We start from the raw sequence: 26006 nt of genomic DNA on the forward strand, positions 1-26006 counted from the left end.
GACCTTTCTTGTACCTCTTGTACAACACAAATGGCAAACACAAATTGTGGGCAACAAGAAACTGGTTTTTTTGTAAAAAAAAAAAAAAGAAACTGATTTTTCAACACAAAAGAACGGGATATGCAATCGATGTAAGTTACTCCAAAAAAAGACTAATCTTGGTAATGACGACAATGTTTCTTCTCCTCTTTCATCATTTGCATTTGTATATTCTTGTCTTATCCCATTTGTGAAGACAAATGAAGTTAATATCAATGCTAGACGTCGTTGTTATGTTAATCCAGTGTTAAAGCCAGTAGAAAACCTCGATCAATGGAAACTTGCCAAGGAGGTTAAAAGTGATGATACTGTGTTAGCCAGAAAGGATGTGAAGAAGTCAAATGCTAGAGACAGAAAATCCCGTATTGAAATCGGGAAATCGGTTGAAAGTCTCACTTAGTTGAATCTTGTCAATGCCAAAAGAGTTACATTTCATGTCAAATTTTAAAAGATGCATGAGACATAACTTTCTTTATTTTTTGACTTAGATTTTAAGGAATTTAATGATTCTTTTAAACCATTTATTTTACAACATGAGCATTTGTTGTTTGGATGTTGTTAATTTTACAACCTAAGATGTTAATTTTACCATACTCTTAAGGTTGCTTTCATTGTTTTTGACTTTTTGTTAGTATAAAACTTAGTTTTATTATGCATTGGAATATTCTTTAACTAGCCAATATAAAAACTATATTTCAATATGTATTTATATTATATTGTAAGAATTTAGTTACATCAATAGAATTGTCTCTATATAAAGTATACCTTATTGAAGAAATGACGAGACTCGCATGAATTTGAAGTATAGTATTGTAATTTTTTGAAGTTGTAATGATTTATGCAAACTTTATATCAAGTTTGGAATGATCAATAAACTCTATCTGCATGATGATTAAGAAAGAATGACGCATCAACCAAACTGTAAAAATAAATAAAAATAACACATCAACCAAATCTCAACATATATACTTGTGCTTGTGCACTGCATGTTGCAAAACTTGTTCTCTGCACCATATAATACTCTTCTATTCTTCTATTTTTATTTTTTTTGGGCGGTTTCTATTCTTCTATTATTCATAAAATTCACATTCACAAAATGATATGATGGTGGACTAAAAAGCAAGAGCAGTTATTCAAAAAAATAAAAAGTCTTTTTTACAAAGGATGTAAAATGATGGTGGATAACAAGATCACCAAAGATCCGACAACAACAAGTCACAAACCATGCTCACCACACTCCAAATTTTTGCAAGTTTGGAAAAGAGTGGAAAACATGACTTACCATAAAAGGGAAGGAGATGGGAGAATAGAGTCACTCATCTTACATGTGTTTGTATTTCTTTTTTTGGATAACAAAGAGGGTCTAACCCTAAGAGAAAAGAAACTACAACGCTACTATTCAATGAGTAGAAACTCCAAGGACATAAGTTTGAGAACAATTTCCAACTATAGGACAATTATCATAAACTATAAACTCATTACTATAAACTCATAAACTATAGGACAATTCCGATACATACGCTGATACGCACTACATGTTCCAAACATTTTTTTACTGGACGAAATTTTTTTAATATGAAAGAACTCACAATCATTGAAAAAGGATATTGAAAGATTTTAAGTAACTTTGTTTTTACTCATTTTGAGTAATTTTTAAAATCATTTCTCTCACTTTATTATACTCAACGATTAATTAGTCAGCTTGGAGATTGCTGATACACACTCCATAACCAAAATTGGTACAAGTAATACACACCACATAACCAAAGTTAGTAGTACTACGAGTAATGCCATATATCAGAATTCAATCACATTACTGAATACAAAGATCCCAACATCTCAACATGTCTAAACAAATAAATGTAAGAAAAAATGTTCAGGGCCTGATCTGCTGATTATAAAAATAAGGGGAAAATTATTTTATTGATTTTTTGAAACTACAAATTATACAATTTCTATAATACAATTGTTTTACATGAAATAAGAATCATCTAAACAAATGATATGCTAGTACATATTATTGATGTCTTAAGCCTAGTCAGCATCAGCTTCAGAAAACTCTGTATACGAAACCGTATCAGTGTCAGTATAGCAAAGTTTTTATTTTCCTCTGTTCTTGCAAGAAAATTTTCAGAAATCCAATTGGTATTTGCGAATTCAACAATGAAATCATGAAAGAAAGACTTCATAAGTGTGGATCAGCACCAAGTTGAATGACAATTTCAACCATTTCCTTGCTTAGGCGGCTCCAGGACTTGGTTTTGTCATGAAAGATTCACCACAACCACACTGGCCTTTGGAATTTGGATTGATGAAAACGAACTCAGATCTGCCAGGAAATAATATTTTAAACAACTCGATAGAAAAAACTAGAAGCAAGTAGCAGGATCATGCACATGTAACCAAACACTAATATTCATGTCACATATTTAATTTATCAACATCTTCCCTCTTTTACAAGGGAGGTCTAAACCTTCATGTACAAGGGTTATGCAAAAATGGAGGCAGAGCAGCCTTAGAACTCTGAAGGATTTGATCCCGAGATCAGATCAAGCAGGTAACTAATGTGAATTAGTGCCTTTCGAGCTAGTGTTCTTGGGTATCAAAATTTTATTTAATGAAGTAGATTTTTACCCAAGTAAAATTGGGATTGCAATACAGTCATTGACTATTCCTATGACAAAGCATAGCATAGAATAGCCGGCGATTAAATTTTATTTACTTTGATATAAAAATACGCGATACGTGTCCGACACAGCTTAAACGGACATGGGATACGACTACACTTAGCATATATGGATGGGATACGTTAAAGGCAGGGTCTTTTAATTATTTTATTTTTTCCACCCATTTTTTACTACTTTGCCTTTTGAAAAATAAAATGTAGGGTCTTTGAATTTAATTTTTTTACTAAAGTATCTTAGCCATATCATATTTTAAATTTTAAAATTTTCCAGCATCTAAGTTTTCAAAAAAAAAAAAGTTCCCGCATCTCGGTATCATATCCGTGTCGTATCAAGTATTTGTACTTCATAGAAAGCTTCCCTTTTAGTAATACATGTTCCTACCAAAAACCCAATATTTGAATAAAATCCATTATCCCAAAATTACAAATTCATTCATACATCTTCGTCATAAGGCCGGGGCAAAAAATTGCAGTATCAAGATAATCAATGGCCAAAATGTGCATGCAGTTTTCCCATTGGACAACAGATCTAGCTCACAAACACTAAATAATAAGAGTTGTATAATGATAAGCATGAGTTATTCACAACTTGGAAGTGGAAGGAAAGGAGGTGGCAAAAATTAACCCTGGCGACATAGGGGAACATGAACAATTGCAAATTCGCAACAAAGTGTGCTTAAGATTCTAAGTTCACATCAACATCATAATATGAATACTTTTCAATTTCAGACAGAAGAATTTCACTTGCATAAGATTCATGAGGGTAAAAAATCAACATGTGTTTGGACTTTGGATGAGCTTCTTTTGGATTCAAATCACCAGTTTATAATCAAAACTACAAGAGGGACATATAGAATAATAACTAAATAAAACATTACCTTAGTTTGTCATCAACAAAATCCATCTTGGTTCCAATAACATGCATAAGAGCCTTGGGATCAATCAATATCTTAACACCCTTATCCTCAACCAACTCATCAAATTTCCCTTTTTCATCTGTCAAAGCAACAGAAAATCTAAATCAACAAACTTCAAAACATACTTTTCATCATCTGTTTTTTTTTTTTTAACAGCAAATGAGTTTATTAAAATCAGTTAAGGTACAAATAGTACATCAAAATGATACAAGTGAATAACATATATACTAGTCAACCATGACCAAGAGTTAACCCAACACTAACACTAACAGCCTTCAAAAACTAAGACCAGTGGTAGCGGTAAAAAACAAGCACTCAACGCCTACCATATCCCCCCTAAAAGCAACATCACTAACCAACACCTAAATATAACAGCACAACACTACAATGGTCCTAAAGAGTTATGGTTTTGCAATCTAAGTTTAGCAACTACAATCGCAATACAATAGGCCTCTAGACCCAAAAAGCAGCTCTACACTGTGAAGGAGGCAGAAAAACACTGACTTCACACGCCAAAGCACACACATGAAACCTTGGAACTATCACTAGCACCATTTGAACGGACCAAACACAAACTTGGCTGACAACTCCATTCATAAAACATACATTGGGACAGTTTTTTGTTCCCTGTTTCCCATCGCCAAGATAACAATTTAATTTCTTCACAAAAACTGTCACCGCATCCATCTCATGTGTATCATGTATCAGTTTGCTAGATATATAACTTCCACACACCCAAAAATTCTCCGGTAAAAGAAAATGCTAATTACCTATCAGTCAATTATGTTTCAAACAACCGATCCAACTAACTCAATAACACAATAACCAAATTCAAATCCAAAATCACCAATTCATCTTGCATAAGATTATTATAAATAAATCAAGTTTAAAACATCATAAACAGATACCTAATGAAACGAACACATATAATGCTTCATGATGATTTTTCTAACAACTACAAAGCACACTTGTGTATGTTTGGTTCCCCTTTTGGAGGAGCCAAAATTGATTCTAGAGATGTAGAATTGATTTTGACATAATTGATTTTGCTTCCAGAAATTATTCAAGTAATTAATACTAGAAAGTGTATTCAAACATAAATCACTTTGACTTCAACTAAATTTTTTTCATAATCAATTCACTGAAAATCAAATTTTGCTCATCACAGAACCAAACATACACAAAATTAACCGTTCACACACACACAAATCATTTTCTCTATTTCAAACCTCATTAATTTTTCAAAACAATAATCAACAAATAATATACCTGCATAATTTAGGGTATAAGATAAGCCATTACAACCACGAGCTTTAACGCCGAGCTTTAAGAACGGTCTCTGACGCTGCTGAAGCAAGACGCGTATTCTAGAGGCAGCGGCGTCGGTTAAGGAAACTGCTTGTCGCCTCACCGCCGTCCCTATCTTCTCAGCTGCCATAGCCATCGCTTTGGAACCCATTGCTTGAAGGTTCAGCAAATTATTTTTCCCAATTTAATTTTTCAGCACTGCACATTGATTAGGAAAAAAAATTAGGGACAGAAGCATGTTTATTAGGGATTAGAAGAAATTGAAAAGAAAAAGCGCATAAATTAGGAACATAGTAATAATAAATTGTTTGTTACCTGAAGTAGTTGCAGAGAACGGAGACGAAGAAGGGTCGAGAGAGAGAGAAGAAATTCGTGGAGGCCACGCACCCAGCGAAAGAAGCGGTATGACGAATATACTCATGCGTGATCAAATTACTAAAGTATCCTTATGGGTGTGTTTGGTTTGGTAAAGAAGTTAACGGAGTACTTGGAAGAATTTGATTGGATTGAGAGAAATATAGAAGAATGATAGTGAAGAGAATTTAGCCATTTTTTTGGATTGTAGAAATTGAGAAGAATAAAGCCATTAAATTTACCAACATAGTGTGACACAGGTGGTAGATACTTGGGTCCTTTAACCATTTGGTTCTGGGTTCGATCATCGGTCAATGCATATGGAGAAGTATTTATTGGGAGAGGTCAACCTCTTAAATTGATCGCAATTACCTCGAGGGGATTAATCTCTACAGTTGCGCGCGGAGGGTATCTTTGGTTTACAAAAAAAAAAAAAACCACTAGATTTGGTCTAGTACTGAAGGATTTGGGCAATATGCTAAAGGTCATGGGTTCGATCATCAGCTCTCTTGTAAACAAAAAGAAAATCGAAAAGAATAAATGGTGGGTTTATTTCCTCTCATGAATTGTAAAGAAAGAGAATAAAATTAGCAAAACACCGGAACATTTAATGGTAATATTTTTATTCAATTAGTTCAGTTGGTAGAGATATTGCATGTAACATGTCAAGACCGAGGTCGAACCAAAATACTCTTATTCACAAAAAAAAAAAAAAACTACTACGAGTTTTTAACAAAATAAACAAGATTTGTGTATTGAGTTATCCAGATGAATGAATATTCTAGGCACTTCAATATTATCAAATGTGTAGAATTATGCAATTTGTCATTTGTTGTTGTTTTTGTTTTTTATAGCGATAGAAGGGTCGAATGTCTTGACAAATATTGTTGTGCATACATACTTTTTTTTTTCTTCTGGATTTCCTATTGGATAGGATTTGTCTTTTAGAGTTACTCGTTTACAATTTGCTAATGGTATACTCTTATTATTTTTGAGAAGAGTTCAGTGAATGTCAGTGTTATTAAATCTATCTTGCTTTTATTTGAGTTTATCTCGGGATTAAAAGTCAATTATCATAAAAGTTTGTTGGTGGGGGTGAATGTATATGATTCTTGGTTGTTGGAGGCTTCTTATGTTCTAGACTGTAAAATTGGGAAGACTCTGTTTAATTATCTTGATTTTCCTATTGGTGGTAACTCTAGAAAACTTTCGTTTTGGAAACCGGTTGTTAGTCGAATTAAATCCCGGTTATCAGCCTATAAACGTTGTAACCTATCTATGGGAGGTCGATTGGTTCTTCTCAAAGTTGTCTTGTCGTCTCTCTCGGTTTATTTCCTTTTTCTTTTCAAGCTCTACATGTATTATTACTTTAATTGAATATCTCTTTAAATCATTTTTGTGGGTAGGGATGAGGAGTCTCGTAAGGTCCATTGGATTCATTGAGACATTTCTGCTTAGAAGGGTCAGCGGAGTCTTGGAGTTAGAAAAGTGAAGGAGTTTAATATAGCTTTGTTAGGAAAATGGTGTTACAAAAGTAATGTATGTGACATGTGGCTATAGAGGATTACTCATTCAAATGTTTTTCATAGTCAAGCCAGAGAGGGGAGGACGAAGATGCGATGATGAATGATAAGACGTTGGTTTGGAATAAAGTTGTTCCTCTTAAAGTTTTTGTTTGCTTGACAACTTTTGACTAATAGGATTATGACAAGAGACAACCTTTTTAAACAGGGGATTGTGACTGACTGATTGTTGATGCTCAAAATTGTGTTCTTGGGTGTGATTCAACTGAAACTTTATCACATCTATTTTTTATATGTGATCATGATTGGTTCTGAAATGATTAGGTGTGCAGAGTGCTTTTCATTTTAATGTGCTCTCACACATGCTCACCAGTTTGTCGGTTTACGGCTTCGCTTTCTAAAGAGTAAAGATTGCTTTCATGTTATTTAGTTGGCTACATATTGGTTCATTCGGAAATCTCACAATGACTATTTGTTTAACAATGAAGAGTTTGCAGCTGAATCATTGATTGACACTATCAAAATTCATGTTCTGTGGTGATTCTAGGCGAAAGTTAAAGTTTTGATTATGCATTTAGCTTATGATATACACACCCTTTGAGAGATGTGTAATGTTAAATTTTTATCCATTTTTCATTTCTTTTATTTTCTATAATTTAACTCTTGTTGCGCCTCTAGACTGAGTACACCTTGTGCCGATTTTGAGTGTCGCTTTACTAATCTATAATATGTAAAAAGCCAAACTTATTTGCCTTTCTCTCTCTTCTTCTCATTCATTCTCAATCCTCATGTATTTGATATTAAATGCTATTATTACAATAATTAATAATTAAATTAACTAAATTAATATATTTTATAAACAATTCATATTTGATTAGTGAAAATATAATTTGTTATTATCCGTTTAAATATTAAACATTCATATTCGATTTTATAAATTTAAAATATTATACTTTTATCACATATACATTTATTTTTATTCAAATAACGATGTACATTCATATTTGATTTTATAAATATTAAATATTATATTTTTATCACATATATAATTAGTAAAAAAAAGAGATTTAGTAAGAAAGTACTATATATAATTAGTAAAAAAAAAAGTAGTGGATAAACGGGAAGTTAAATTTGAGAAAAAGAATTCATAGTAGTATTGAAATTTTCCTCCATCTTATATTATAAATAAATAAATTCATAAAATAGAATAATTTAAAATATGAATTTTTGTGTTTTACTTGTAATAAGTTTCATGGGAAAAAGAATTTTGTACACATGACATGTCCAAAAGGTTTCTCTTCTTATATGGCTTTGACAATTAATTCACATAAATTAACATGAGAAACCAAAAATTCAAATTCTAAATAGACAATTGATGATTTATAGTTGTACCATTAATACTAATAATATGCAAAATTCGACATTATTAAAAACATTATATAATAAAATAGGCGATGCAACATTCTATTAATAGTTGTATAGAAAATTCACATCGTTAAGGAATATTCTTTTTTTTTTGATAAAAAAGGAATATTCTTTTTATTGCAAACATTAATTTTATTATATTTATTGTACCATAAAAATATTAAAAGCAATGTTTTATATTGAATTTAATAATTTATTATATTTTATTTGCAAATGTATAGAAAGACTATGAAAAGGGGATTGGTTATTATACATAAGCTATCCTTATGCACCATGCATAAGTTACTTAGTGCACCCCCCAAATTACTTGTGCACCCCCCAAATTACTAGCACACCCCCAAATTTCTCATGCACCCCCCAAATTACTTGTGCACCCCCAAATTTCTCATGCACCCCCAAAATTTCTCGCACACCCCCAATATGACTTTTGCCCCCCAATTTTATTTTTTTGGTCCCCTCCACATTTCTAGCCTAAACCATTTTGTTGTGGGAATGGTTTCAGAGATATGCACTCCAAAACCATTAAGTGTATAAGATGGTTTTATAGTACAACCCTATAATTAGAATACAAACAATAATTGTGATTTGAAACCATTTAACCAACATAATGGTTTCCAGAATTTTTAAAACCATATAAACACACATAAAACCATTTTACAATACAAATGGTTTCAGTGTATAACTATCTGAAACCATTTAACCAACATAATGGTTTCCAGAATTTTTAAAACCATAAAAACACACATAAAACCATTTTACAATACAAATGGTTTCAGTGTATAACTATCTGAAACCATTTAACCAGCATAATGGTTTCCAGAATTTTTGAAACCATAAAAACACACATAAAACCATTTTACAATACAAATGGTTTTAGTGTATAACCATCTGAAACCATTTAACTGGTTTTAAATAATGATTATAATTGTACCAAAAAAAAACAATTATGATTCTAATTATAGGTTGTACTTCAAAACCATCTTATGCACTTAATGGTTTTGGAGTGTATATTTTTGAAACCATTCCCACAGCAAAATGGTTTAGGCTTGAAATATGGGGGGTTAAAAAAAAATTGGGCGCACAAGTCATCTCGGGGGTGCGTGAAAATTTTTGGGGGGTGCGCTAGAAATTTGGGGGGTGCGCGAGAAATTGGGGGTGCATGAGAAATTTGGGGGGGTGCACGAGAAATTTGGGGGTGCGCGAGTAATTTGGGGGGTACGTGAGAAATTTGGGGGGTGTGAGATTAGGTGTGAGTGTGTGAGTTGAGATTGGCTAGGATTATTACATGTGGATGCTCAATCTAATGGATGTTATTGACTTATGTACCATGCATAAGGATTACACTTATGTATAATAACTTCTCCCTATGAAAAGAATGAATTAATACCAAGTTGATTGCGATAGAACTTGACGGGATCAATGATATTCTTTTCTTAGAGTGAATTAAATTTATTTGATTAGGTTAAAATTATTTTCTGTATTAATTTTTTATTTATTTAGAGAAGACCAATAATTTGTACAAAAAAAAAAAAGAAGAGAAGACCAATAATAAAGAGGAGGAAGAGAATTGTTCAAAAAAAAAAGGAGGAAAATAGTACAATTATTTTAAGACATTTATACGGGATTTTAAGACATTCTCCTATTTTTTATTAATTTTCCTTTTTTTTATCTATTTTATTTGTTATATTTTTTATCGTGGTTATATACTTTTATTTTAAGATATTTATACGGGATTTTATACTTTTATTCATATATTAATACATAGACCTATTTTTTTGTATTTGTATGTGGCCTGTGTTCTTTTTATTTTGTTATTTATATATGATCTATTTTTTTTATTTATGTGAGAATTTTGCACATGTATTATTTGGGGATATATTATGTTTGTTTATATATTAATACAGAGACATATTTTTTATTTATAATATATACTAGGTTCTATATTTATTTTATTCGGAGGATATTGATGTGAAAATTAACTAATATACGATATATTATGATAATTTCTTTAGGGTATTTTTGTTTCATATTTATTTTACTATCGAATTTAACTTTTTTTTGTTTGTTTGAGTTTTTTTTTAAAAAGTTTACACACGAGTCTATATTTTTACATTGAGATTTACACGGGATTTATATTCATATTCATATATTAATATGATATCCTATGTTTTATTTTTTTACTAATACGAGATCTTTTTTTTATATGTTTATAAATTTCCATTCTTTTTATTTGAGAATTTTGAAAATTTTAATATTAAAATATTATTTTTGTAGTCTCATTTTACCCGTGCTTGGCACGGGTCCGGATACTAGTATAGACTATATTTGACTCTTTGGTTGATCAAATAAAATAGAAATCATTATTTTTGTTTTTACGGTAAAATTAAATACAAATATTCAAATGAGATGAGAGTATAAAATAGAACAAAATAAAATAGTATGTATATTTTTTTGGGTACATAAAATAGTATAAAATAGTATGCATATAACAAAACGTTTTTCAAATATAATTTTTTTAATTAAAATTTAGGGTTAAAAACATTGATTTAAAAAAGTTCAGGACTAAGAAATGTGAAAAGACTTTCGGGGCTAAAATGAAAATTGGCTTAAATATCACATTGTTTCCTGTATGTTCCCGTTTTTTTTTTGTTTTAGTCCATGTATGTTTTTTTATAAAACAGTCCCTGCATGTCCAATTCATTTTGGTTTTCGTCCCTCCCCTCTAAAAAATGCTGATGTGGCTAACGTCATGACATGTGGCATGCTGACATGACAAATGAAGGACCAAAACAAAAAAATAATAATTTAATGAAGGACCAAAACCAAAAAAACAAAATCCCTAAAATAATTGTTTTTTTTTTTAAAAAAACAATTTTTAAACAATTTTTACTTTTAAAAAAACCAATTTTTTTTTCAAATAGAAAACAAAATTTAAAATATATATATAAGAATGCTAAAATTTAAAATCCATAAACCTATAGTGTAAAAACTTGTTCACATTTTAGAATTTTTTTTTAAGAAAGTGTATTTTTGCACCTTATTTTTCTATTATACATTTATTTTAATTCACCAAAATGAAGTATTATAAGTTTGTCAAGGTAGTTTATGATAAAATAGCTTATAAAATACAATTTTCACTAGTGTGAACTTATAAAATAACATAAAACCTAATTTATATTGTATAAGTTGTTTGAATAAGCTCAAAAATAAGCTAATCCAAATGAAGCCTTAATATTGCACAAAATTAATAACAAGTGATCATTAAGGCACTAAAAAGTTGTTAATAATATAACTTGTTTTACATAATTTATTTATTTTTTTTAAAATTTTAGAGATTTTAAACTTTATTTTTTAATTTTGTTCTTCAATAATAACTTTTTTTTTTGTTTTGATTCTTCGTTTGTCACGTCAGCATGCCACATGTCATGCCGTTAGGCACATCAGCATTTTTGAGAGGGGAGGGACGAAAACCAAAAGGAATTGGACATGCAAGAACTATTTTTTTTAAAAAAATATACAGGGACTAAAACCAAAAAACCGGGAACATACAGAGACTAATGTGATATTTGAGCTATGAAAATTCTGATAAACTAAACTATAGAGAAAAAAACATATTTAACCCAATGAGTGCGTTTGATTCGTAAAACAGTAAGAACTGGACAGAACAGTACCGCACAGAACAAGATAATACATGACAGGACAAAATTGTACCGGAGAGATATATGGCGATAATATTTTTATATTCGAAAATAAAATGAGTATTTTCATATTTTTTATAGTTGTACTATGAACAAAAAGTTGTACTAAGGATCAGTGAGTAGGGGTGCTCAAATCCAAACCAATCCAAAAAATAACCGCAAACCGATCCAAAAAAACCGAAAACCGCAAAAAACGAATATTTTTGGATGTGTTTGGATGTCATTTTGTGAAAATCGCTGGATCGGATCGGATTTTGGATTGATTTTTCAAAACCGAACCAAACCGCATACATAATTTTTAATAGTTATTTAACTTTTTATTATTATGATATATTGCATTAACATATTAATTCTTGGTTTTTAATTTTTTCAATAATACTTATTAGTTCAATTTCATCTATTTGTTTTTACTATTTCATAGGTTTCAAATATATTTGATAATTATCATTGCAAAATATTAATTTTTAACCTATTATGTGTTATATTTTACATCAAATATATTATTTTACCATCTATTTATAATATTAATATTTAATTAAATAAAATTTAATTTGTAATTTGGATATCCAAAAACCAATCTAAATTAAACCGCACAAAATTGGATCGGATTAGATTGGATTTTTTTAATTAGCAATCCAAAACCGAACCGAACTGCGAGTAATTTTAACTATGGATCAGATGAATTTTTGCCACAAAACCGATCCAAACCGAACCGCGAACACCCCTATCAATAAGAGACAAAAATCTTATTTTTATCAAATCTCTTACTGCTTAATTTCTCCATTCCCATAATCAGTTTGAAATCAAAGATAAAAAAAAGTTACAGTCCAATCTCCTATTTTTTATTTGATCAAATGCTCTCTATAATTTATATTATCAATAAGAGAAAAAAAATGGTCTTCCTTGCTCTAAACCCTTGTGTTTTGAGAACTGTCATTTGTGTTTACCAAACAAATGCTTCCCTCGACTTCTCTTCTTCATCTTTCTCAGGTTTCTCTTTCTCTTTCTCTAACCAATTTGCTATGTTTTTTTACCTCTTTTTTCTTCACTACAATTTTCTGCTTCTACTCTTTAATATCAAACCAATTTACCGAGTTTCTCTTTTCCATTTTTTTTTTAATTTTACCGAGTTTCCACATTCTGGGTCTTAATTTTGCTACTAATTTGGCTTTACTTCGTGTTAATTCACCAATTTTATTTTTGTGTATACCCTTTTTGTTATTAGTGACTTGATAATAGTTTAACATTCATGGGTACATTTTATTTTTTGTGAAATGAACAGGTTTTGGAAGAAGATTTTCTAGGCAAATGGAAAGTTTGAATCTTTTGGGTCCCTAATTTTCCTCCATATATTGACCTACATATCACAATTTTGAAGTTTAGACTCAATATTAATCGAAATGGTGACATGTTTGTCAACAAATTTTGTACATTCTAATGCTAGAAATTCAGATGTGTTGAATGTAGTTAGAGGAAGAACATTAGCAGAGAGTTTCCCTAGGAGAGTTAATTTGGTGAAGTTTTTTGACGGCAAGAATGGATTTTCGTGCGGTTTAAGAAAGTTAGGTTTAGTTCAAATCAAGTGTTCATCTAATTCTCATAATGCGAGTTCATATAATAGCAAAGATCCTTTTCTACATCTACATCCCGAGGTTTCGTTGCTTCGAGGAGAGGCAAGTAGCACGGTGAATATTCCAAGAAAGGATAGTTTTGGTGAGGATTTAACTGAGAGCTTAGAATCTATATCTAGTCAATGTAATTACAATCAGGCAAAGATCAAAGTTATTGGTGTTGGAGGTGGTGGATCAAATGCTGTCAATCGCATGATAGAGAGTTCGATGCACGGAGTTGAGTTTTGGATTGTTAATACTGATGTACAAGCCATGAGAATGTCGCCTGTGTTTCCTGAGAACCGTCTGCAAATTGGTCTGGAACTTACTCGAGGTCTTGGAGCTGGTGGTAACCCTGAGACTGGAATGAATGCTGGTAAAGAAAGTAAAGAATCAATTGAAGAGGCTGTTTATGGAGCTGATATGGTCTTTGTTACAGTATGTTCAACTACTTTTCTTCAATTATAGTTTCTGCAAATTGAATTACATTATGAATTTTCTTAGTATTACGCCATCATTGCAAATGCCAGTATATATGTTAAGGGATCAACTCTGCAAAACATTGATGTCAAATAGAGCTCTTTGAGCTAGAAGCGTGGCACAATGATGTCAAATAGTGGGCTATAGTGTAACTAAAATTTTAACAAACTGTTATTGTTCTACAATATGCGATTTAGTACAAAGTGTTGTCAAACAGCGGCTATAGCCTATAGTGTTGTAGCTTAGCAGAATTTGAATAAACTGCTATTTTCAGCGATTGGCGATTGACAACAGTAGAAGCTTGGATCAAACTCCTAACATGGCAACTTATTCATACAGGCACTGCTAGCATGTGAAGGATCAACTCTTTTAAATGTTTTAGCTGCTGTTGAAGACTTATTAATGACTTTTATATATTATAAGGCAATACCTCATTAAACAAACAGTAGGGCCAAGGTCGTCAAATGCTAAGAAATTCTTAATAAAAATTTGTCTTTAAGGTAATAAGTTAATCTTGGTTAGTACACTCTGATATCAAATACAAATATGCTCATTTGTGATGTTTCTTTTAATAATATAGGAGGAAATTTATTGAATAATTTAAAGTTATTTACTGTTCTGCTTTTTCGTAAGTGTCCATTTAAGACAAGGGATCGGTAGTTCTCGATATTTTAAAAACCTTTATGAATGTAAGGCCCGTTTACTTTTAGAAAATATTTTCAGTTTTCATTTTCTAAAATATATATTGGGACTCTAAGTATGGATCTCCGGATGGGTGGATACTAGTGCAAAACATCAATAGTTTATGGGTCCGTTTAGCTTGGACCCGTTGAAGAATTGGTGTATAATGGACCAATTTTTTTCCACCCTTAGATTTGACCATCCACCAACTCTTATCATAGTTCATCCGCACTAAATTTAGGGCCTGTTTGGAATAGCTTATTTTTGAGCTTATGCACAACAACTTATGCAAATAAATAAGTTTTTATGTTAATTTATAAGTTTCCACTAACGAAAACTGTATTTTTATAAACTATTTTTTTCATAAACTACGTTAACAAACTTATACATAAAAACTTATTTATTTGCATAAGTTGTTTAGCATAAGCTCAAAAGTAAGCTATTCCAAACGGGCCCTTAACCCATCTATTCTCTCTCATTGCAATTTCTGTCTCTCGTTTACTTTCTCTTTCAAAGTTGTTTTCTCCCTACTACTACCACTACTACTACTACTGCTGCTACTACTGCATCCCAATGTAATAGAAACACCATTTGCAAGACTGAAGCAAGTTCCATCTTTTCTTTTTTACAATGACAAACCTCAAAACCCAAATAAAAGCCTACCATGACCAAACATGTAAGCCAAAACAAAAACAAAAAAGCTACAAAAAATAGAGAAACAACCCCCTTGAGCCGTGCAACCTTGAGTTTGTCACTTGAATCCAAACACCATAGTCACTAATAACATCACACCTATGATTAAAAATTCAATGTGTATGCTGTTTGTTTTTCAATATTATTTCATCTAATTTGGTTTTTTATTTGATTAGTTAGTTTAAGACTTCTAAACTTTTGGTAAAAAGAGGTTTTTGTCTTGTAATTTTGAAATCCAACAAGTTTTTGAAGAGTGAAGACATTGCTTGTGTACAAATGAGTTTAAAAGAGAAAAGGAACATACAGAGAGAGAGAGAGAGAGAGAGAGAGAGAGAGAGAGAGACAGTGAAGGAGATAGAGTTAATAAATTAGCTAGATTTGGTGTTTCTAGACCACGATAAGATTTTGTGAGATGATATAATCTGACAGTGGAAAAGAGTGGTCCATTTTGGACCAATTTTATCATGGGTCCATTTTATACTGACCCGTAGTTTATTAGCTTTAAATTGGGAGGTTTCTATAATGCATATCTATCGCGAAGCTAACACCTTTGCAGATGCTTTTGCTAATTTGGCGTGTGTTAATGACAATGACATGGTTGTTTATGAGAGTTCTCCTCCTCAAGCTAGTAGCTGTTTTCAAGCTTATAATCCAATTATAATCTTTTCTATAATGCATATATTCGTTTTAATTTGTTAATAAGGAGATGAAATATTCATGTAGGGAACATTTGTACTAGAGAAAAGATAGAAGGGAAGCTAGGGAGAATGCATTTTTTGAAACAATGAAAACGGTGTCTTTCATTTTCAAAATGGTGAGGAAAGTATTGAATATGTTCTTTTGTGTTTATTAGTTGGAGTGAAGATAAAAACAAGAAATATGGGAAGTAAACATCTGATAGAGACCCGAGTGTAACTTCCAACTTAAGTAATATTTTTTCAGCATGTGACAATATTCAATTTGAGATAAAACAGGTGGTTATAATGTCATATGATTGGATACAAATCATATAGTATTAATTAAATAGCATAGTATAACAAACAGTCCATATCAAGATAATATTATTAAATTTATAATTGCCAAATGGCTAACTGATAGTGACAAAATCTGGATTGACATAACTGATAGTGATACTTATTGAATTAATAAAAGCTACATCTGGAATGACATAAGAGAAAACATGGCAGTGAAAACCCTGATAGTGTTAAATGAAAAGAATTGAAAAACATAAATCACTATCAAGTAGTCCTAGGTTTATTCCTTTTCAATCTTAGACTTTCATCAGAATTTGCTTTGACGCATAATCAGGGTCAAGCTCTCTTGATCTCTTATTATTAGGGGTCTCCTCTGCATTAGCATCCAGGTCCACAACACAGACCGATAGACTCATAGAGCCAGTTTCAAAATCAGGGGAAGCTTCAGAAAACCTTTGTAGAAGGTCCTGTAATACAAATAGTTTCCTTTTTTAGTTTTATAATCTTTGAATTGAGTTTATAATAAGATGCCAATGAGTAAAGTGTTTATATTATAATACGTTGCAAATACATGTGCCACATCTGCGACACCAGAATCAACTACAACAGCTTTGCCCTTATCAAGTGGATCTAGCTTTTCAGAATCCTATTTGCAAATCATTAGACATTAGTGACATCCAAAGCTAGTTCATGTATTAAAGTTGGTTTTGATTTACAATAAGGAATGGTTTAAAAGACTTATGACATTAGTTGTTGACTCTTTAAACTTCTTAAGCATAAAATCATCACCAGTAACTTTTTTAACCTTGTATGATGGCTGAAATATGCCACCATTTTCACTGTCAACTTCAACTTTAAAAAGAAAACTCTGGCCTTTTAAGTTAGCAATTGGCTTTGGCAGAGTACCTTCATTTGGATCTTAAAATATACAAAACATGAGTTAATCTAAATCAGTAATATGTAATGTTAAATTAGACTCATTGAATTAGGTTATATATTATATAGACACATTACCTAATTGAGAGACTCCATAAGATCAACACAAGACTTGTTAAGCAACACAATAACATCCTGGTCAAACAGTACAAAGGTGGCCCGTTCTTGTCTCATCTTTAACTTCCAACGTATTATAATATAAAAACACATTGGCATCTTATTATAAACTAAATTCAAAGGTTATAAAACTAAAAAAACTATTTATATTACAAGACCTTCTACAAAGGTTTTATGAAGCTTCCCCTGATTTTGAAACCGGCTCTACGAGTCAATCGGTCGGTGTTGTGGACTTTGGATGCTGATGCGGAGGAGACCCCTGATAATAAGAGATCAAAAGAGCTTGACCCTGATTCTGCATCAAAGCAAATTCTAAAAAAAAGTCAAGATTGAAAAGGAATAAACCTAGGACTACTTGATAGTGATTTATGTTTTTTTAATTCTTTTCATTTAGCACTATTAGGGTTTTCTCTTATGTCATTCCAGATGTTCTTTTTATTGATTCAATAAGTATCACTATGAGTTATGTCAGATGTTGGTTTTATTAATTCAATAAGTATCACTATCAGTTAGCCATTGGGCAATTATAAATTTAATAATATAGCGGGATAGCGTAGCGGCAGACCCCTCCCCGCTATGCTACAGGTCCGCTTTCCGCTATATAGAAAAGCGGAAATAGCAGCCACTATTTGCAGGTGAATAGCGTATTCGTAGCGGATCCATAGTGTTATTTGGCCGCTATTGCCTTTTGGGGGGAAAAAATTGATGAGAACCCTAATTTTTGGAAATTGGAAATAAATCATAAAGTTAGGGGTATTTTAGGCTTTTCCGCACCCCATTAGTGCCCTAAGTTCTCATATCAGGTGATTACTTTTCTCTGTGCGCCATTTCTTCTTTCAATGTTTCTCAAATTCTTCAACGTTCTTCTCCTCTTCTCCTTCAATGCTCGCTTTGAAAGTATGATTTTACATACTTTTAGAACTTGTCATTAATGGCTTGTCATTTTGTTTACTTTTAGAACTTTCTTATGCTTTATTTTGATGGGATGTCATTTTGAGTACTTCTAGAACTTGATGGAATGTTATTTAGTCTTTTGTTTAGAACCTATTTTGATGGTAAATGACAATATTTAGATAATATATAAGTATGAAAGTCCCTTTAATTTTGTGTATTTTTCTATTTTGTAGTATTTATGTATGTTGTTGGAATTTATGTTTAATTTGTACATGGATTTTTGGATTCACAATAGCGGTCATCCCGCTACCCACTATAGCATTTTTTTGGGTCGGCGCTACGCACCACTATCTGAGATTAACAATATAGCAATAAACACATTGTTTCATATAGTTGCATTTCCAGGTTCTAACAATGTGCCCTAAACTTTTCAAAATTTGGAACCAACGTGCTACCGTTTCTTTTAAATTGTTCTTTATCAGTACCTTTTTCTAAACATGAAAATTAAAAATTAACTTTTGCAGGCTGGAATGGGAGGTGGAACCGGCACAGGTGGTGCTCCAATTATTGCCGGTGTTGCAAAATCAATGGGTATACTAACTGTTGGGATTGTCACCACCCCTTTTTCATTTGAAGGACGGAAGAGAGCCATTCAAGCACAAGAAGGAATTACAGCTTTAAGAGATAATGTCGATACTCTAATAGTTATTCCAAATGACAAGCTATTAACTGCTGTTTCGCAATCAACCCCTGTAACTGAAGCATTCAATCTTGCTGATGATATTCTTAGACAGGGTGTTCGTGGCATATCTGATATTGTTACTGTATGATATATTATTGATTTATTTCCTGTAAAGTTGATGTTATCTTTCTGTAAAATGTAAAGTGGATAATGTTCATTGATATTACTAATTGAATGCAGATACCAGGGTTGGTAAATGTTGATTTTGCTGATGTTCGATCTATAATGGCCAATGCTGGTTCTTCACTGATGGGTATAGGAACGGCAACTGGTATGTGTGGAAAATGAAAATGATTTAATGCTGTTTAGACTTTAGACTTCAACTTTTGCCAAATCTACACCGCCTTTTGTTTTTAATTTTTCTAATATTAAAGTGTAATTAAGCCTCGTTTCTGCCATTGTTGATTCAGGATTATGAGCATATTTTAATTTTTGAACTACATATATTGAAATTTATCTTATGCGATTTTTTTGTGTTGAAGGGAAAACAAGGGCAAGAGACGCTGCATTAAATGCTATCCAGTCACCTTTACTAGATATTGGTATAGAGAGAGCTACTGGAATTGTATGGAACATAACTGGTGGGACTGATCTGACCTTGTTTGAGGTAACTGCCTATCCTTCTGGATCTTGTGCTTTAATCCTTGCTAAGTATACTGTATACGTTTCAGCTGTGCCCATGATGTTCTCTTTTTTCCCTATTCTTTGGTGGTGTTATTTGTTGGCTTCCTTTTTCCCTCCGCTACTTTGAAATTTGAATCGTCTAAGTGCTTAGGGAAGTTGCTAAATATATGTTTGAAGTAGGGGTGGGCATGGTTTCGGTTCGGGAGGAAAACCGAACTGTTTTCAAAATTCATAGTAACCGAAGTGTTAAAATGGTTCGGTTCTATGGTTCCAAACCGAACAATAACTAACTTTTAAAAAATTAAAATTTACTATTCCGAACTGAATTAATTTTTTTAACCGTATTGTTATTATTAGTACCATTGAAAAAAATATAAAAAACCAAACCAAATTGAATATTAGGACTTTTAAAAAACGAAAACCGATCCGAACCATTAAAGCGAACCGAACTGTTTCTGTTCAGTTTCCAAACTATTATATATGGTTCAGTTTTTTTTGGTTCGGTTTGATTTGGCGGTTCGTTTTTTTTTTTTTTTTTTGCCCACCCCTAGTTTGAGGCATTGCGATTGATGATCTGCTGTCTATTGAATTCATCATGCTCCTGCAGGCTCGCTATGAATGATACCTCTTTTGTATGCTATGAATTTTAATATAATCATTTACAGGTAAATGCTGCTGCAGAGGTTATTTATGACCTTGTGGACCCTAGTGCTAATTTGATTTTTGGAGCAGTAATAGATCCATCACTCACCGGTCAAGTAAGTTAAACCATGTAATCTTTAACTTTTTTTTTGCTGACAGCAATCTTTAACATTAATCATAAGAAGTCATGCATGATATACTATCATATATGAATTGTGCAGCTTACAGCACTTCAGTTTATCGTATTGTATCCCTATTAGGGGAAGCAGATACACGGCAACCATTCCTAGATATAAAAGTGTGTAGCAATGAACATCTTCTATCCTTAAGAAATTCGTAAATGGTTCGAAAATGCTTTCGTTTGTACTAGTAAAAGTAGTAGACCAGTAGGTATCTTGCTTGATGAGCTAAGGGGCATTGAAGGAGATATAAACAGGAGGTCTGAAAACCAACATAATCACTAACTTAATAACATTTGCATAAAAAAGAAACTAAAATCTTCTAGGACAACCCTCTCATTGTGTTGTGTTAATATTGTTAAAGAATGAGTAGTAGCTTTTAAAAAATAATCCAAAAAATTTGACCACAAATATCAAGTCCCCAATGGAAATAGAGAATGTCCTTTTATCACATTATGGACACAAAACACAAGTAATATTCAAAGAAATAGACTAAAAGGAAAAAAAAAAACGCTTATCTTATAAGTGCTTATGTATAAGCTATTTTTATAATAAAAAGAGAAAATAAAGTCAAACTGCTTTCATATAAGCACTTACATCATCAGTTGTTTCTATAAGCATTTCCTAACCGTCAAAAGTGCTGCTTATGCCGGTAAATAAGTCAATTCAAAAAGACCTTAACTCTTGCATTGTTAACTTGCCCTGTGATATTTTGTGCTGAATACTAGTATATATAATATGATCATCGGCATGGTGAGCTATGTCATTTGGTTTCATTTAGGTAAGCATAACATTAATTGCAACCGGCTTCAAGCGTCAAGAGGAAGATGAAGAGAGGCCCCTACAGGTATAATTCAAATCTCTCCCTCTATCCCTTTCCATGTCATGCTAACTCATAGTTTTTGTTAATGTTCTAAACACAGACCAGTCAGCTCACTCAAGGAGATACAGTCATCGGTTTCAATCGTCGATCTTCCACTTTCTCTGATGATGGTAGTTTGTTTGAGATCCCTGATTTCTTAAAGAAGAAAGGACGCTCACGCTATCCGAGGGTTTAATACTCTTCTTCCCAATGCTCTGCATTTCTTCAACAATGCATCAATTTTTTTACTTTAGGGATTATAAATAACATTGGTCTAGGTGTTACATTCCTATTTTTATCCTTTTACTCGAGTTCTTGTTCATATAGTTTCGGTTTGTTTATTTATTTATTTTATTTTTTTGGTTTTCACCACCAGTTTAATCTGGTTCGGGGGTCAGTTCTGGCATCAAGTGGTTCCAGCCCCCTCCCGATCGCAGTTGCGGGGGATCAAACTGCGGTCCTCCCTACCAAGTTCAGCGCCAATCACCACTGAACCAACTAAGGATTGGTAGTTTCGGTTTGTTTATTTAGATTTGTACTAGTTATTTGAAAAATTGCAGATTTTATGATTTTCTTGGCATGTTTGAATAAGTTAATTAGCTTGTATTCTTGTATAGGTAAATATTTCTTAATGTTCAGAGATTGTTATTATAATTCTTTGGCCTGTTTCATCAATATTTTTGCTTATGGACAAAAAAGCTGTTGTGCATGTAGATTATTATAATCTGTTATAAGTTTTTTTTTTTTTTTTTTTTGTGAATAATAATAACTCAAATGACATCTGAAACATATACTAAGGGTCCGTTTGACCCAGCTTTTTTAGAGCTTATGCAAACAACTTATGCAATATAAATTAAGTTTTATGCTATTTTATAAGTTCATACTAGTGAAAATTGTAATTTTATAAGCTATTTTATCATAAACTACCTTGACAAAATTATAATAGTATATAAAAATTGCATAAGTTGTTTGCATAAGCTTTAAATAAGAGGAAAAAAAGGCAGGTCAAATAATACCTAAATAAAAAATTTATAAGCTCTTTAAACTTAAGTCTGCTTACCAATTATAGGCTCCTTATTTTTTCAGGATACCATCTCCTTCCTATTTTCATCCCATCCTCATATTATAGAATCAATTTGAAAAGATTTCTGTTGAAGCACTTGTTGGAAAAAAAATATTTACAAATCTTGCAATAATTATTAGTTTTTTAAACATCAGGTATAAAAGTTAAAATTAATGGTAAATTCTAATATGGACCACTTCATCATGTGGTCCATGGTGGACCAGTCGTAAATAGCATTATAACGAATATGAATTTTACAAAATCCACCGTTGGATTGAAAGTTTATATCATATAGATCATCCATAGAAAAATTTAGAAAAATTGAAAATTATTTGATATGTTATTGAGACACATCAAAATTAACGGTTTATTAAATACAGTAAATTTCATAAAATTCATATTCTGTAGATCACTTGTCCACAGTGGACTACTTGTGAAGGTGGTCCACCGTAGCATTTGCCTAAAATTAACTCATGTATTTCAAAAAAATTAACTCTGTTCCATAATAAATGATCCAGATTGAATAAAAAAAATTCTCAAAATTGTATAACCTTTTTTTTGCAAGTGAAGAACCATAAAACACTATCGACTATTGACGGCATTCTTTAAAAGTTCACAATCTTTTTTGTTTAGTCAAAGACATTTTTGTTTGGTGTTGCTCGATACACATATGTCTGTGTATGTCAAAAAAAAACTCATGAAAACATTGTTTTAGCTGCAAAAACAAATCACTAAGTGTTATTTTTAAGAAGATCACTAATGTGTTATTTTTAAGAAGATCACTAATGTGCTTATAAAAAAAAAATCACTAATACCTTTTGGAGAAGAATTATGAGTCAACAAAACCATGTGTAGACGTTAATGAAAATTTTTAGAAGCTCATGAAGATGACTAGTCAAAATCACTTTCACGATGTTTAGTGATTGATCACCACAAACACAAAGTGTTTGAAATTTGTAACAATGCTCAGCCACCAATTGATTGAGGAAACATCCATGTAACTTCGTTGACGTAGGCAGGTCCTTCGAGGAAACATACATTCACTATTCACGTGTAGTGTATTTTGTGTGTGTGAACCATATAATATCTTTTGTGCGCGCAGTTGTTGAGTCTAATATTTTAAGTTGGATAGACCATAATGAACGACAAAAATTTTCCGTAAGAGATTTAACACTTGTGTTTTTGGAACTAATTAAGAGAGAAGAAATTCTTACCATCTCAATTATATTTTGGTAGTGCACCTTCAACCCAGTGACATACTCCCGTAGGAGCTAATAACCATAAAAATACTCATTGTAGCTACTTGCTGCATCACCATATTGTTCTCCACATTGAGTATATAACTTAAATACGGTCTTCATGGAACTAATAATAATAAATTAATAATTTCCAAAATGAAAAATGCTTAAGATCAATGATAATTTTTTCAGTAAGTAATTTCTTTTCAAAAGAAATAAATATTACTCACTGTATCTCATTATAAGCATATATATATATATATATATATATATATATATATATATATATATATATATATATATATATATATATATATATATATATATATATAACTTCCTTAAAAACATTAAAGGCTTCCTGAGCGAAGTCTGGTAATATTTCCACAATCGGACCAACGGTGTAAAACCATTCTACGAACCAATTTGGAAAACTAATTGATATATTTTTGTTAAACCATATAAACCAAGTATGATTAAAAGGCTCAATATCCAAAAAATGATACCAAGCTTTTATATAATCAAAATAATTGTAACATTGCGGGACAAAAGTCCTGCTAAAAGTTTTTTCTTTGTAAGGAGGCTGACTCCAGTCGGTTGGAGATAAAACTTTATTAATTTTGAATTTAGAAAAGGTAATTTTGTTTGAGTCTTTTGGGTCATAATGATGGGTTAAAGTTATAGAGTCTGTATCTATTAGAATAAATTCGTAATATTTTCTTGTTTTGAAAAGATTTGAATCTTCTGGTAAATAGAAGAATCCAGGGGGTAATATTTTTGACACTATTTGAAGTAATGAGGAATTTGCTGGGCAATAGGAAGGTTCTAATGGTAGAATTGGTGTAATCTGTTTTTTAGTAACGAAAGAGGATTTTGGAGTAGTTTCAGGGGGAGAGTAATAAGCTAATTTAGATGGTCGTAGTTTTTGAGGAGAAGGACTAGCAAGCTGGGCAGAAAAGTGTAATGGGGAAATTAGGCAAGGCCTAATTCCTGGTTGAGGACTAATTTTTGAGGTAATGGATTGGGGACTAGACATAATTTTATTCAAATAAGAAGGTGACCCTAAGGTTAAAGTTTTATTTGACGAGGATGATGAAGATCCTAAAACTAATTCTTTATTGGTTACCTTCGGAGGTCCATAATTATCTCGAGGATCTGATTTCTCTTTACTCATGTTTTCCCTGCAGAAATTCTCTTGTTAAAAAGTCTGGCAAGGAATTCTTAATTCCCTGTATATGCTCAATTTCGAAATCAAAACAGGAGAGTAATGATTGCCATCTAGCAAAAATATGTTTTGAAACTAAATTTTTTACATCTTTTTGTAAAACACTGGTTGCAGCTTTACAATCAGTTTTTAATAGAAATTTCTTAGAAAACAAATCATCTTGAAATTTTGTAATGCATAAAACAATTGATAAAATTTCTTTTTTAATAGTACTATATTTTAATTGGGCTGGGTTCCAAGTTCCAGAATAATATCTGACTACTTGTTCCTTAACCATACCCGGTAGTATTTGCTTTAAAATTCCTCCAAATCCAAGATCAGAGGCATCTGTTTCCACTATTAATTTGGCTGTAGGATCTGGTATTCCTAAACAGGGTAATTTTTTCACTATTTCCTTTAATTGTAATATACTCCGAGTCATTGTATCATCCCAAGGTGGTGGATTTTTCCTAAGTCTCTTAAACAAGGGGATGCATATAATTCTAAGGTTAGGGATAAAATCTGACACATAATTTACACACCCTAGAAATCTCTGTAATTGAGTTTTATCTTTTAATTCATTAGGAAATTTACTAACAAACTCTAATGATCTACTAATTGGGGTGTACATCCCTTGTGTTATGTCGAAACCTAAAAATCTAATTTTAGTTTGAAATATTTTTAATTTTTTCTCTGATAACACTAAACCATTATCTTTAATGATTTGAAAAAATAGTTCCATATGGTGAAGATGCTGATTAATGGACTCCGAAAAAACTAATATGTCATCTAAATAAACTATGGTAAAATCTGAGTAATCATTAAATATGGTGTTCATAATATTTTGAAATTCAGAAGGAGCATTCTTTAGTCCTAAAGGCATAACGTTCCATTCATAGTGACCAAACGGTACCACAAATGCCGTTTTATATTTATCCTGTTCTTCTAATTGGATTTGATAATATCCTGATTTTAAATCAAATTTTGAATAAATACTTTTATTATGTAATCTACTAATTAAATCTTTTTTATTAGGTATAGGATACCTAATCCATTTTAACGCTTTGTTTAATAGTTTATAATTTATTACTAGTCTAGGACTTCCTCGTTCTAATTCAGA

At 31.5% G+C, this 26006-nt stretch overlaps 2 protein-coding genes across 2 annotated transcripts; one reads left to right on the top strand and one right to left on the bottom strand.

The window, feature by feature from the left end:
* Window positions 1-1902: 1902 nt before the first annotated feature.
* LOC123903232 (iron-sulfur assembly protein IscA-like 1, mitochondrial) lies at window positions 1903-5401 on the bottom strand. The gene is made up of 4 exons (XM_045953172.1): window positions 5266-5401; window positions 4912-5148; window positions 3604-3721; window positions 1903-2368 (listed from the first exon to the last, which is right to left on the bottom strand). Exons 2-4 carry the CDS (start codon window positions 5099-5101, stop codon window positions 2278-2280), a joined length of 399 nt encoding a protein of 132 aa, XP_045809128.1. The 5' UTR covers window positions 5102-5148; window positions 5266-5401; the 3' UTR covers window positions 1903-2277.
* A 7412-nt stretch (window positions 5402-12813) lies between these two features.
* Window positions 12814-22038, top strand: LOC123903233 (cell division protein FtsZ homolog 2-2, chloroplastic-like). The gene is made up of 8 exons (XM_045953174.1): window positions 12814-12940; window positions 13233-13998; window positions 18860-19159; window positions 19258-19348; window positions 19560-19684; window positions 20367-20459; window positions 21304-21369; window positions 21446-22038. The coding sequence occupies exons 2-8, from the start codon at window positions 13351-13353 to the stop codon at window positions 21578-21580; spliced, it is 1458 nt and encodes a 485-aa protein (XP_045809130.1). The 5' UTR covers window positions 12814-12940; window positions 13233-13350; the 3' UTR covers window positions 21581-22038.
* Window positions 22039-26006: the final 3968 nt, after the last annotated feature.

The sequence above is a fragment of the Trifolium pratense genome, linkage group LG1 (assembly GCF_020283565.1).
Source record: "Trifolium pratense cultivar HEN17-A07 linkage group LG1, ARS_RC_1.1, whole genome shotgun sequence".
Taxonomy (NCBI): domain Eukaryota; kingdom Viridiplantae; phylum Streptophyta; class Magnoliopsida; order Fabales; family Fabaceae; genus Trifolium; species Trifolium pratense.

Coding starts and splice junctions, on each gene's coding strand:
- LOC123903232 (XM_045953172.1), bottom strand. CDS start 5,101: ATGGGTTCCAAAGCGATGGCTATGGCAGCTGAGAAGATAGGGACGGCG. Junction 3,722..4,911: donor TTATACCCTAAATTATGCAG/GTATATTATTTG, acceptor TTGCTTTGACAG/ATGAAAAAGGGAAATTTGAT. Junction 2,369..3,603: donor TTTGTTGATGACAAACTAAG/GTAATGTTTTAT, acceptor ATTTCCTGGCAG/ATCTGAGTTCGTTTTCATCA.
- LOC123903233 (XM_045953174.1), top strand. CDS start 13,351: ATGGTGACATGTTTGTCAACAAATTTTGTACATTCTAATGCTAGAAAT. Junction 13,999..18,859: donor CTGATATGGTCTTTGTTACA/GTATGTTCAACT, acceptor TAACTTTTGCAG/GCTGGAATGGGAGGTGGAAC. Junction 19,160..19,257: donor GCATATCTGATATTGTTACT/GTATGATATATT, acceptor AATTGAATGCAG/ATACCAGGGTTGGTAAATGT.